The 14,053-nt window shown below is 36.2% G+C and overlaps 1 protein-coding gene across 13 annotated transcripts in view; it reads left to right on the top strand.

Moving 5' to 3' along the window:
- Nucleotides 1-14,053, top strand: part of MEF2C (myocyte enhancer factor 2C) — a 219,029-nt gene that overhangs the window by 192,333 nt on the left and 12,643 nt on the right. For 8 of the 13 annotated variants that reach the window (XM_043962357.1, XM_043962343.1, XM_043962385.1 and 5 more), the window contains 3 exons: nucleotides 11,010-11,182; nucleotides 12,676-12,699; nucleotides 13,597-13,726. In XM_043962357.1, coding sequence (XP_043818292.1) covers nucleotides 11,010-11,182; nucleotides 12,676-12,699; nucleotides 13,597-13,726 — 327 coding nt within the window. The remainder of the gene's footprint in view (nucleotides 1-11,009; nucleotides 11,183-12,675; nucleotides 12,700-13,596; nucleotides 13,727-14,053) is intronic. The other 5 variants (XM_043962425.1, XM_043962433.1, XM_043962402.1 and 2 more) reach the window with 1 other exon arrangement.

Raw genomic sequence — 14,053 nt, 5'->3', positions numbered from 1 at the left:
ATATATATATATATATATGCATCTGTATACTACTCAATTAGGGTGAAGAGAGAAGCCATCCCAAATAATCTGATTTATGATATTAATATCAGGGTTTTCTAATGGCTTCCAGTTAATCATATGACCAAATTTTCCCTCAGTGGTTTTCCTTATTTTTGCCTATCTACTAAGATATCTATCCTCAAATGAGGTTTTCTTATGCAAATGAAAACAAAGTACCATGAAGGAACTCAAATATTCAAATGATCCATAATCTCATCCATGTGGATGTTCCTTTTAATCATTTAAATTATAACCCATAAAACAAAGAACTATGCAGGAAATTGAGGAAAATACCGAATCTGAGGTCCCCCAAATATCCAGTTTTACCTCAGTTTACTCTATTATTTAGAGCCATTTTTTCTGATTACCCCCTTCTGTATTCTAAATTCCAACCAGACCTATTTGATACTCATCATATGCACCATTCCATAGCCCATCTCTGTGTCTTGGAATAAGCCTTGCTCTGTACCTGAAGTGTTCTACTTCCCTCCACTTGTCAATGTCCTTAACCTTCCTCAGGACTCAAGTGCCAACATGTAGATCTCCTTTCTTGATTTCCCTTACCTAACCAAATCTGCTCCTGTCCTCCAGATTACATTAAATTTACTTTTTATGTTTGCATTGACTTAACTGTTTACATGTTGCTCCTTTTCTCCTTGTCAAGATATAAGGGATGGAGGATTATTTTGTTTTTGTCTTTATACTTCCAGAGTCCTAGCACAGTGCCTGATATAGTAGGTGTTTAGAAATCAATCAGTTATCATTTATTAAGCCTAATAAAATATTTGGGTGGAGAATTAATATCTAGTTCCGTTTTCCAAGTCACTTTTTTTTTTTAGTGAGGCAATTGGGGTTAAGTGACTTGCCCAGGGTCACACAGCTAGTAAGTGTTAAGTGTCTGAGGCCAGATTTGAACTCAGGTACTCCTGACTCCAGGGCTGTTGCTCTATCCACTGCGCCACCTAGCTGCCCCTCCAAGTCACTTTTGTCTTAAACATATGACCTTCCTGTATGTCACATCTATTATCTGCCTATTAGCTGAATAATAATATTTCTAGACTGATAACGAAAAGTAAGCATTCTTCAAATCTAGATCATGTTAGAGTCTCCCAAAACCATGGCTTTGGAAATGAATGGGAAAAAAAATCATTGCAAAGTTAGCCTCTCTCTAATTCTGAGCTATTATTGTGTGATCTCATTAATGAAGTCCAAGTATGAATGTCCATTTATCAACACTGCCCAAACTCATTTCCTTAATTTACTAAACAGACGAAATAAATGGTACCTTAGATTATAGAATTTTAGATCTGGGGAGGCCATCACATTTCTGCTGTACCAAACTACCCATTTTATAGATGAAGAAACTGGAACATTAGGAAGTTGAGTGATTTTATGTGAGATCCCATGATAGTGGTTCTGAAGTCAGAGCACAAAATCCTAGTTTCCCAGAGCTGTGTTCTTTCCATCAAACCATGAAGCTGACCTTCCATTTCTGAGTAACTACTGAAAGTCATTATTAAATATCTCTTGAGGTAGGCATAGCATATAACAACAATCCACTCTTAATACGAAACGAGAAGATAATCTCACTTTTAAAAATGTTTCCTTTTCATTGGTGAACGTTCCCCTCTCTCTGGTTTTTATTCTACCACTTGTAGTTAGCCAAGGTAATGTAGTGTGAAATGATGAACAGATGCAACTTGTGAAAAAGAATCTTCAATTAATTCTACATAAACAAATATAGTAGGTGGGCATGTGCATGATTTCCTGTCTCGTAAATTAAAAGGCTCATACCCATTTTGTCTCAGTGGTGAGCTATGGGGTCTATTTTGCCATACATACATATTCATTACGTGAAATAGAAATTGTGCATAAGGATCAACAGGAGTAGAGACACCTAAATCTCCAAAATTTTCCAATGTAGGGGGGTTTTTTTAGCTGTATAAAATTCACATCTACCCAGAGCTTGCTTTTAGTATAATTTTGAATGGTATCTAGTTGCCACTTTAAATTCTGTACACAATTAAGGTTATGCCATATACTTCTGCTTAGGACAGGGGTTCTTAACATTTTTTTGGGTCCTGGGGCCCTTTGTCCCAATCTGACAAAAAAAGTGCATAAAATAAAATGCATAGGATGACAATGGAAACCAATAATACTGAAATACAGTTTAAAAATCCCTGTCCTGGGAGAAAAACGCTTATGAGAAGCACAGTAACTTATGCAGGAAAGCAAATTCTAAGTATTCTTCTCTTGGGAAGACTTGCAAAATTCAAGTCTATTTATGACAACCTAAAGACATACAAGCTAGGGCCAGATCATATCTTCATGTAGGAAGGAGGACGGTACAATAGGAGAGCTACCTCCAGAGGCAGAGGACCTGGGTTCAGATCCCTCCTCTGATGCTTTCTACCAGTGTGACTTTGAGCAGATCACTTAGTCTTCCTACACCTTGGTTTATTAATCCCTAAAATGAAGGAGTTGGACTGGGTGGCATCTGGAGTAACTTACCAGTTCTAGATCTATGAACCTCTTCTCCCATAAAAATTGTAATTAATTAATTTTTTTAAAAAACATGCTAAAAGTTATTCAGAATTCTTCATGCCAAGAGATATTTTTGGATTAAGGATCTCCTGTAGGCTTGACACCTAATCAGTAGGAGAAATCTCGAAAAACATGTAAGACAAACAAAAAAAGTCAGATGGAAAAGAATCGTGTGCCCAAAGAATTCAATGTGCATTTACTGTGTGTTTTGTTCTTTACTAGACACTGGAGGAGATGCAAAAGGAATTTTAGTATTGGCCCCTGTACTCCAGGAGCCTACTTCTGAATTGAGGAGATAAAAGCAATTTACCAGGAACAATTGGAAAACATTTGTGTTGTTCTGATTAGGAATACAATAGGAACTCTGAAAAAAAGGAAAAAAATGAGATATTCATAAAATCAAAGGATGTAGAGTTGGAAGGGAATTCAGAGACCCTCTAGTCCAACTCCTTTATTTTGAAGATAAGGAGACTGAGGCCCAGAAAGCTTAAGTAATTCGCCCAAAATTGTACAAAGTTGTACAAGTAGTAAGCACCAGATTTAATCCAGGTCCTCCAACTTCCCTCCACCATACTAAAGATTTAGTGGAGGTGAGACTTGAGCTGACCCTTGAAGAATGGGTAAGATTTAGATAGAATAAAGTCAGACCAAGGAGGAAAGCAGTTGGGCAATTAAGTTAACAAGTCAATAAGCATTTATTAACCTCTTACTGTAAGTCAGGCACTGTGCTAAGATCTGGGAATACAAAAATAGTCAGAAAGAAAGACAGTTCCTGCCCTTGGGGAGCTTACATTTTAATTGGGGAAGATAAGACATTAAAAGAAGTTGTGTGGGGAGAAGGGTCTCACTTGGGAGGTGATAGAAATAGTTTGGAGAGTTGAGAATTGAACCTGGAAAGAATGAAGATATGGCTGGCCTGCTTTCCTTTAAACGGAGCTTCTAGGAAGAACCGGACAATGGAGAAGGGGCTAGAGGGGTAACATGTACTTCTAGTATAAGAAGTCAAGGGGTAGAGTGAATTTTCCTAATGAAGCTGTTTCTGTGGCATGGTAGAGAAAGTTCAGAGTCAAAAGTGGAGCCTGGAGAGTTCCACATAGGATAGGAGCAGATTATGGTTTGCCTTGGAAGTCAGGCAGAAGTGTTCAAATTTCACCAGTACATGATCCATGGTAGAGAGTTTATGTTCAAATTTCACATGGTAGATGAACCATTGTAAGTTTTCACACAGGAGTTTATTATAGTTAAGCTTGGCTCCAGAATACTTGCCTGATTTGCCTGGCAAAGGTAGGTATTCATTATATTAAAGGAGGAAGTTGGAGGCAGAGGCCATCCAGAGCATAGTGTTCTACTCAGAGTAGGTGCTTATTTCATGTTTATTAAATTAAATTGAAGACTGGGATGAAAATCTAGGCTTGAGGAGATAAGAAAATGGCAACAGTTCAACTAGAGAGAGATGGGGAAAAAAAGGTGAATCCAGGAATATTTTGAATGAAAAATAATTGAGCTTGGTGACGATTGGTTAAAGAGAATGATGCAGAGAATAAAGTTAAGAGATGACACCAAGTCTCTTTTGTTTCAGAAAATTAGAAAAAGCATTGAGAATGCTGACAAGGACTCTCCAAAGTCCACAAAGGTCCAGGTAGCTTCCAATTTTTTTGAGGTCCCTATTTCTTTTTTAATGAAAATACATAAAAACAAAGTCAGGCATCCAAAAAATGAGAATTTGAATTTTTTATTTACCAAATGATTTTTCTCACCTTTTTTTCCCTAAGTATTCTGGTTATAGGGAAAATGCCTAGCTTTCATTCATTGCCATTGCTGATATTAAGCATACAGTCTTTTTCTATACTTGAAAGGTGGTTGTTTAGCTACTGAATTGGAAGCCTCCTTTCAAAGTGAGCCCCAGGGCAAATGGCCCTATTGGCTTCTCCTCTGATTGGCCTCAACTATGGACAGAAATATTTTTTGTTGGTTGGTTTTATGTCCTTGTATTTGTAACCAATAGCTGAGTAACAGAAAAGAAGCAAATGAAAAAAAAACTAATAATAATGCCAGGCATTTCAAGTAAGTCTAAATTTTAGTTTCAGAACTTTGAGTTGGAAAGAAGCTCCCTGTTCAATTGAGCTCTGTGAGACAAGGAGCAAATATGCCCCTCATAACCTTAGCCAGGAATATGTTCTTTGAATTTACAACTTCTTAAAATAGGAAACAACTTTTAAAAAAAGAAAGAAAAAAAAGAAAAAAGTATTTGCAAGTTAACTTTGTAGAAAAAAATATTTTCCTCCTGAGCTGTACATTTGAAGTTCCATAAATTTGCACAAATTTTATTATGACTATTTTAGGAACTTAAACACCTAAGTTTCTTTTTTATTATTATTCTGAATAAATTATATTGGCATTCCCTAAATTATTTTATTTTGAGGCATAATTTTTCATCAAAAGAAATTCTAAAATGAACTGGTTCTAAAATTCATCTGTTCTTCATTTTCTCATAATCTATAATCAGGAAATCCATTCATTCATGCTATGTAATTTTTGTCCTTTCAAGTGGTTAGTAGAATGTGACATTCTGAATGCAGTCACATCTAAATTGATAATGGTCTAAGCGGAGGGTAATTTTAAAGTATAGGGTAAAGTAAAGGTTTAATCTGTATATTAGAAGGTTTATGTGGGTAGCTTTTTTGCTTTTTGCTCTGTGTGTGTGTGTGTGTGTGTGTGTGCATGCACTGTCTTGCACGCACACATGTGGACACCCTTTTGTGTATGATGGTTTGCTGGGTTTGGGGTCTCGGAATGTAAATGGGTCCATTTTCTTTGGTAAATTTACCTTAAGGTGGGACAACTGCTTCAAAGCTGGCCACAGCTTTCTGAGTAAGGAGGAGGATGCGGTTTCTGAGCTGGCTTAAATGCAGGCTCTCCTTAGCTATAAACCACATGCATGTATTCATCATTGATTTTCAAATGATAGGTTTCTATATCACTGGTTTAGGATCCACAGTCTTGCATTCCTGAATCTATATTATGCCAAAAGAATAACAATTTGGTGGCTGGAAACAGAAATGGTTATTATATGGCTCCAAAATGCTAGCTGGCAGAAGATGCCAAAAACAGCAGGAATCAACTAGTAAAAAGCCGATTGTAGTAGTTCTTAAAAATAACACTATGCTCTAAAAATATAAATCTAAAAAGTGTCATCATTGTTCCAAATATTTTGCATCAGCATGTAAATGCATCATAGGTGGCCGACATTTTTGAATGGCATCATTTCTAAATAATGGGAGACGACATATCATTTAGTTTTCTATGTTATCCAGATAGAACTAAAATATGTTTATTTTTCAAATAATCTTTTTTTCTAAATTGGGCAAAGAAAATGTGAGTTTTGCTGGAATTTCTCAAGAAGTTTACTATCTAAGGGGAGGGGAGAACAACTTACTGCACAGCCACTGTGAAGCATTTCCATTTTCTCACATTGGGCCAGTACTTGTCATATCGTAGGACAACACATTTCACAAGGCGGTTTTACTTCCTTTTAGCAAAATAGCTCCTGTATGCAAACCAAAGCAGTATCATCATAGAACAAGCCTAGACTGCCATTTCTTCTGATCTATTCAAGCTTCACTGCACTACTTAACTGACTTTTTTTTCCTTTCTTTTGAAATTACCCAGCTAATTTTCCATTTGATTGTTTACTTAAACCAGATCTCATATGGGGTTTAATAGCTGAGTGACACATGTTCAGTGTATCAGTATGAATTTCAATTGACAAGAAGGTACAATGCAAAATTTTTCTTAGATTTCATTTTACATCTTCCTTAGTAAATCCAATTAATGAAAATTTACTTAATAGATAGATGCACAATACATATTCACTAAGAAACTTTAAATGCAAAATTCTTCATGAAGACTTTATTAAGGGATGATTTTGCTTCCCTGCATTTGTAGATGAACACATACTTTTTTATGTTGATATTTGTGAGATAGTATCAATGACAAACATAAGTAGTTTTTCTCCATAGAAAATCATTCATATGAACTGTAAAGAAAAGAAAAGTGATAGACGTTTTTCATTATTTCTTGGATAGATTTAAAGACCTTAAATAATTGTCCTGATGTTTTATTATGGAGGGGCTGTTTATGTTTAGGGGCTATTTACTGGATTTTCCCCCTACTAACTTAAAGAATTTCACATATATATAACTGACCGATTTAATCTTGTGGTAGATTTGTGCTTTGTGGGTCTGCAGTCAATTTAGTCATGCATAAAGTAAAGCAGGTAAACGAATAGTATATAAAGAACCAACATGTTTTCCATAGTCTATTTCAGATATTTTCCAGTTCAAAAGACATACAGAAACATACCCTTCTTTGTCCTGCCCACTGCTACAGGGTCCAAGACCACATGACCTTGTATTGTCTATAGCAGTGTTCTCCTAATTGATCACCCTCAGTTCTATTCTCTTTCCCTTCCAATCTGTCTTATACACTACTGTCAGAGTAATCATTCTAAAGTACTGCTTTACCTATTACTACTTCTCCTGTAGCTCCCATTGGCTAGAGAATTAAGTCCAGAATTTGTTTTGTTTGACTATGTATATTTATTACAAGAATTTTTTTTCAGGGGAGAGGGGACTGGGGAATGAGGGAGATGGAAGTGAAAGAAATAAATACTTGTTCATTGAAAACAATAAAAATTTATTTCAAAAAATAATTAAGTCCAGATTTCCTGACACTTAAAACATCACAGAATTTAGCTTTAGAAGTGATGTCAGCAGCCATCAGGTCTATCCCACAGCCATTCAAGGTCTTCTCCAGTCTGGCCACAAATACAGCATGCTATAATGATAAAAGGAAGGTGTGGTCTAGGGCAAGTCAGTTTGGATCTCTCCCTGGGTCTCAGTTTATCACATATCAAATAAGAAGTGGAAAACAGATAATCCCTAAAGTCCCTTCCATCTTTAATCCTAGAATCTCATGATTATGCTTCTCCTACATTATTTCTCCTTCTCCAACAAACAAACTGTTGCACATAGGCCAATCTGTAATATAAATAGTCTGTGAACATTACTGATAACATGTCTTTCCTTGCTTTCTCCTATCTGTTAATAGAATCCTCTTCCTCTTATCCTTCAAGTAGAAATTTCAAGTTCTACCTCTGCTTTGATATTTTTTATATGATTTCAGTTTATAGTGATCTCTCCCACCTGTGAATCTATATAGTATTCCTATTTCTTGCACTCTGCTTTACATTATTCTTTTTCTTTTATTGCCTTTCTTATTGACTTCTATAACTCCTAGAGAAGAGAAACCAAGTCTTCCTAACTGATCAGCTTTTACACAATCCCATGCACATAGAAGGTATTCAATAAACATTTGCTTCTATTGATATGATGATAGAAATGTCTCCTTCAGGGTTGCCACAGAAGAGTATTCTAGTTTTCTTATTGATTTATTAGAGTTTTAGCTAAAGGTAAATGAAACCAGTTGTAAATCTACAAAAGCAATGAGGCAACACAGACTCATCAAGAAGTCATGTCTGACTAACCTCATTTCCTTTTTTGACGTTGTTATTAGATTGATAGAAGAATGCTAGACATAGAGTATGCCAAGATTTCAGAGAAACACTTGACACATTTCACTTTCATAACCATGCCTTGCAATATCCATTTGAACAAGACAGGGAGATGTGGGTGAGAACCAAGTACAGTTTGGTGAATTCCAAACCACTTAAGTAGCCAGACCCAGTGGTGATTAATGGATGACTGTCAAATGGGAGAGAGGTCTCTAGTGATAGGATACCATGTTCTAGCCTTAACTCTGCCCTCTTCTGTTTTGATCAGTGACAAAAATGAAGGTATTGATGGAATGCTTATAAGATTTATATGTGACAAGAAGCTGGAAAGGAAAGCTAGCACAAAGCAACATCGTAACACTTCAGTCAAACTCATGCTGTCTTAAACTACATTGAAAGTAGCATATTTTTTCCACAATGAGAGAGGTGATAGTCCTGCTGTACTCTGTCATAGCCCACAACTGAAATATAGATTTCAGTTCTGAGTTCTACAATTTAAGAATGCTGATAAACAATATTACGTTCAGAAAAGGATAAACAAGAGAGAGGGTTGGGGGAGGGGAACTAGACCTTTGCCACATAAGGATTGTTTGAAGGAAATACATATGTTTATTCTGGATAACGGTTATGGGGTGGGGGGAAGGGTAGAAGGGAAAAAGAATGTGATACTTTTCATTAAGTATTTGAACTGTTATCATATGGAAGACAGATTAGACTTATTCTACTTATACCCCACGTAAAAGAAGTAGGAAGAATTGATAAAAATTCAAGTCAAATCAGGCAGCTAGGTGGCGCAGTGGATAGAGCACCGGCCCTGGAGTCAGGAGTACCTGAGTTCAAATCCGGCCTCAGACACTTAACACTTATTAGCTGTGTGACCCTGGGCAAGTCACTTAACCCCAATTGCCTCACTAAAAAATTAAAAAAAAAAATTCAAGTCAAATCAACAAGCATTTATTTATTAAGCATTTACTATGTTCTAGGCACCCTGCTAAATTATGGGGTATGAAGAAAGAAAAAAGCAATCTTTACACTCAAGGAGATAACATTCTAATAATTCTTCAAATATGAAAATAGGTCCACACAAGCTATATACAGAGTAAATTGGCACTCGTGCCAAGGGGATCTGGGATAGGCCTCTTGCAGAAGGTGGGATTGGAGGTGAGATGGGAAGTAAGGAAGGGAAGTCAGGAGGTAGACATGAGGAGGGAGAACATTCCAGGTCCTGGAATTCAAAATCAGTGTAAACGTCTGCAGTGTAGAGTTGGAGTGCCTGGGTCAGTATGTGGAAGGGTGTTAAAATATAAGAAAACTTGGGGCAGCTAGGTGGCGCAGTGGATAGAGCACCAGCCCTGGAGTCAGGAGTACCTGAGTTCAAATCCGGCTTCAGACACTTAACACTTACTAGCTGTGTGACCCTGGGCAAGTTACTTAACCCCAACTGCCTCACTAAAAATATATATATACATACACACACACACACACACACACACACACACACACACACACATATATAAATATATATATAAGAAAACTGTAAAGGTAGGAAATTATTAAGTTGTGAAAGACTCAAAAGCCAAACAGATTTTATATTTGATCCTGGAGGTAATAGGGAGCTACTAAAATTAAATTTCTGTTGTGTTAGGAAACTAGAAGAAAAAAAGCAACCTAAAAGTATAGTGTTCTGTCTCAGGTTGGTAGAGTTCCCCCTAACTGGAGGCTGGATGATCAGTTTCGGTGATCTAAGTAAGTTAGGATTCCTGCTCACATAGGCACTATACTTGCTGGCCTTCTGAGGTCCCTCCTACCTCCAAGATTATATAATAGCATGAGTTCTTCTATTCCTGCATTAAAGACAGTAGAGACCCAGAATCTGGTTTTAGAATTTGCTCTCATTCTGGCTTAGATTGCATCCCAGACGGTATTCTCTGTAGCCCTACATGTCACTGAGTAGGAAGTTAAGGTGCAATTTTTCTTCATGCATTTTGAAAAACAGGGTAGCTGAAACCTTCAAACATCCATTTTCTCCCCCTGTTCGACTCAGGCGAAACATCTGAGATTTCAGAACTCCCCTACTGCTTTGTGAGGTGGCTGCTCCCTTACTGTGATGAATCAGCATTTTATGGCAGCTTCAGCTCATTGCAGCTACTGGGCAGAAGTGCTGCCCTCTGAAGTTCTATGGGAGCCCAGTCAAAAGAACCAGCCCATCAGAGTTATTATTAGAACATACCAAAAAGGGCAAGAGGGATTGAAGAACAACTGTGGGGAGAATTTGCTCAAATAAAAAGAGAACTGAATAACAAAAAGATTTAAGAATCTTCCTAAAGCTTCTCCTCCTCCTGCACATCCAAGAAATTACAGTCTTGCTCTTAGACCCTTGCCTCGTTTAAGAAGGGGGGAAAAAACACAGCAAAGTAAAAGGGAGTGAATCAGGAAGGAAAGTCAGACCCCTGTGTTGTGCCAGTCGATTAAAGCGCGGCACAATTGTATGCTTTTCTTAGACCATAAGACTGTCTGACTTTCTTCCTGACTTTTCTAAATAGTAAAAAAAAAAAAAAAAAAAAAAAAAAGTTTTAAGGACACAAGTTCATCTTAGCAATCTGTTTAGTAAAACTATTAGTATAACTTCTGCTTTGAATCTATTCATATATTGTATGAGTTCATTTTTAAAAACTGTTTTAAATACTGTTCACGGTAAATTCAGTAATACCATTGCTTTTCTACTCTTCTACTTTACTCCCTTTAAAAATGTGTTAAATTGTTTTTCTTTTCTTTTTAATAGAGATACATTATTATCTGGAAATATGTTTGAGCAGGATTTTCTTTAAAAATTTTTTTTTTTCTTAAACAGGGAATGGGTATGGTAACCCACGAAACTCACCAGGTTTGCTGGTCTCACCTGGAAACTTGAATAAGAATATGCAAGCAAAGTCTCCACCACCGATGAATCTGGGAATGAACAACCGTAAACCAGATCTCCGAGTCCTTATTCCACCAGGCAGCAAGAATGCAATGCCATCAGTGGTAATAGACTACATTTTAATGCATTTTCCATTACTTTCTTAATACTTTGCTTCCTATAGTGAATTTTAATATATATTTGATCATTTTTTAAAATTCCTCAAATTCAACCATAAAAACAAAACAGTGGCTCTGCTAGGATACTGGGTGTCCAGCTATAGCTTCTGATATCTGGTTTCCTTTTTTTTCCTTTTGAAATAGAAAAAACAAAACAAAACAAGTGTTCAGGAAAGGCCCATTGATAATGCTGGTGTCAGGGAACATGGACAATATCCTCATTGTGGTGTCTCTAGTTTCTATTTAGAAAGAATCATTCATTCTACATCACTATTTTATGTAAGATATTCAGTCAGTGAGAGAATAAAACTTGCAAAATATTAAAGTGTTACGGGACTTTTAACTGTATTCATTGATAGATGTTTTCAAGGTGTCAAAAATACAAAGTATTTTCTATAATTTCTAAAAGAGATTTTTTCCTGTTAGAGATTCCTTTTAGATTCATTTCAGTAATGAGGGTTAGTGTGTCTTATACATCTCAGTTTAAACTCAATTTAAGCTTTGACGCTAGTAATATTATAGCCAAAGACAAACTGTTTTTGAATCTCATTCACTCTAAGAATAGGGGTCATGTTTTACAATGATAAAGGAGCAATAGTCATTTCTGAGAAGGAATAAAATGATACATAAAGAAACCCTGGGCCTATATACTTTTCTGATTTTTTCTTGTACATGACAGCCTTCAGTATATTAGAGTGGGACTGGATTTGATAATAAAAGGCCCCACATTAGTCTTCTGCAAATTAGCTTATCATAAGAGTGAGAACATTAGAAACACACCTGATTTTTTTTAAAGGATTCTGTAGACAGATTTAGTTCATGCTGTAAACACATTTCTTTCTCCTGTTCGGTGACATATCAGGGCAAAAATTGTACTGTGAGCTGATTAATATATTATGACACAGAACAGATTAATTTTGAAAATCACCCCCCCTTCCAAATCACATAAAATGGAGTGACCCCTTTTGAAAAGACTGGAATTAATAAATATGGTCTCCTACAGGGCTACACTCCAGCAGACTGAAGCAGTGACAAGCTGCCTCTATCAATGATTTATTCTAGACCTCTTAAAGCTGATATACTTTCCTGGGGATTCTATCTATGAATGGCCAGACCTCTGGCAGCCAGGTGCCACTTCTCCAGTCTCACCCACCAGTGAGGCTTGGTAGTGTCATCTTTTCTCTAGTGGTGAAATAATGAATGCTGAAACAATGACCTGTGCTGAAAAACGGGGTAGATTGTCTTCACATTTGAGACAAACATCTCATTAGAGGAAACAAAGAATGCCTTTGTAAGGAGTTATTTTTATACACTGGGTTCAAAAACTGTTTAAACTGTTGTGCCTATCAGAAGATGCTTTTCATTATGTTGAAAGGAATTTGCCCAATGATAAATATTTACTCGCACTAATTATTAATACTCCTTTCCTACGCTCTCAGTCTGAGGATGTCGATCTGCTTTTGGTAAGTGGTAGTAGCGCTCCCTTAAATTTAATCATGCAAAGAAACTGATTGTTATTTTTAGATGGAGCTGGTGCCTATTGTGAAATTGAGAAACGTTAGAGATTACCACAAAGGGTCGATATTGCTAAATTTTTAAATATTTATAATTTCCAGTATGTATCAGAGGTGAAAAGAACATTGGGTCATTATATTTCCTAGCTTAACCTCTCTCTGTGCAGTGCCAAGTTTTAAACAGTATGTCTGTTTTGTAGCATACAAAAAAGGACTTAAAATTCTTTGGTTAGGTATTTTATCCTTATTATGATGTATTTTTTCCTGGTAATTAGGTTTCTTGTAGCCATTAGGCTTATGTGGACCTTAAACCTTCTTGAAGTAAAGGAGTTAAAGATAAATGTTAACTGCTTTGCTTCCTAGTTTGAGAGAACTTTGTTTTAGCCGCAGTTTGAAAGAATGAAGTAGTCAGAGCACCATCTGCTGGTCAAAGTTTGTATACAGTATTACTCTGGTACTGCTTATAGAATTTCACATAAAAACCATTATTGTTGACTTTAATGAAAAATTTTTTTGCATTTGAATGAGGATCGAAACAATGGAAGTACAGTATACATATTTCATCAGTTTTCCACATGGTCTGTTTTTACCCACAATAAAGCTATCCTGCTTGTTACTAGTTCAGTTGCCTAGGAGATACTGATGTAATGGGTTACTATGGCAACAACTGGTCTCTTGAAGGATTGTAAATGATAGGGTTGGCAGAGTTCATAGAGGCACATGTTAAATGATTAATTTCATGAAATTTGTACCAAGATATGTTTTATGTGAGAACTAATACTGAAATCTAATATGTTTAATTTCTTTGAAATCAATCAATAATGTCCTTTTTATTTACTTTAATAGAATCAAAGGATAAATAACTCCCAGTCTGCTCAGTCATTGGCCACCCCGGTGGTTTCCGTAGCAACTCCTACTTTACCAGGGCAAGGAATGGGAGGGTATCCATCAGCCATTTCAACAACATATGGTACTGGTGAGTATCTTCATAAAGTGTAAATAGTACATTTAATAACAAGAAAGCAAGACAAAAAAAATATCTTTTTAATCAGTAAGGACCATCTATGGTGATCCTATGGTGCATGAATAATACTGAACTGTCAACTGTATTTCTATTTAGACAAGTTGAACTTGGAGATCTTTTCTTTCTTAAGTGGTTCAAAGTCTCACTAACCAAACTTGATAGATGAGAAATGTCAGAAATCCAAGAGATCACTTCATCGTTTTACAAAGAAAGGACACTTCTCATGAGCTGTGTCTCTTAAAATGTTATTTAGGAAACCCTTCTAGTTGATGAAATCTA

Source organism: Dromiciops gliroides, chromosome 1 (assembly GCF_019393635.1).
Source record: "Dromiciops gliroides isolate mDroGli1 chromosome 1, mDroGli1.pri, whole genome shotgun sequence".
Lineage (NCBI taxonomy): Eukaryota > Metazoa > Chordata > Mammalia > Microbiotheria > Microbiotheriidae > Dromiciops > Dromiciops gliroides.
Note: the sequence above shows the minus strand (reverse complement) of the source record. Positions and strands in the feature narration are given on the sequence as shown.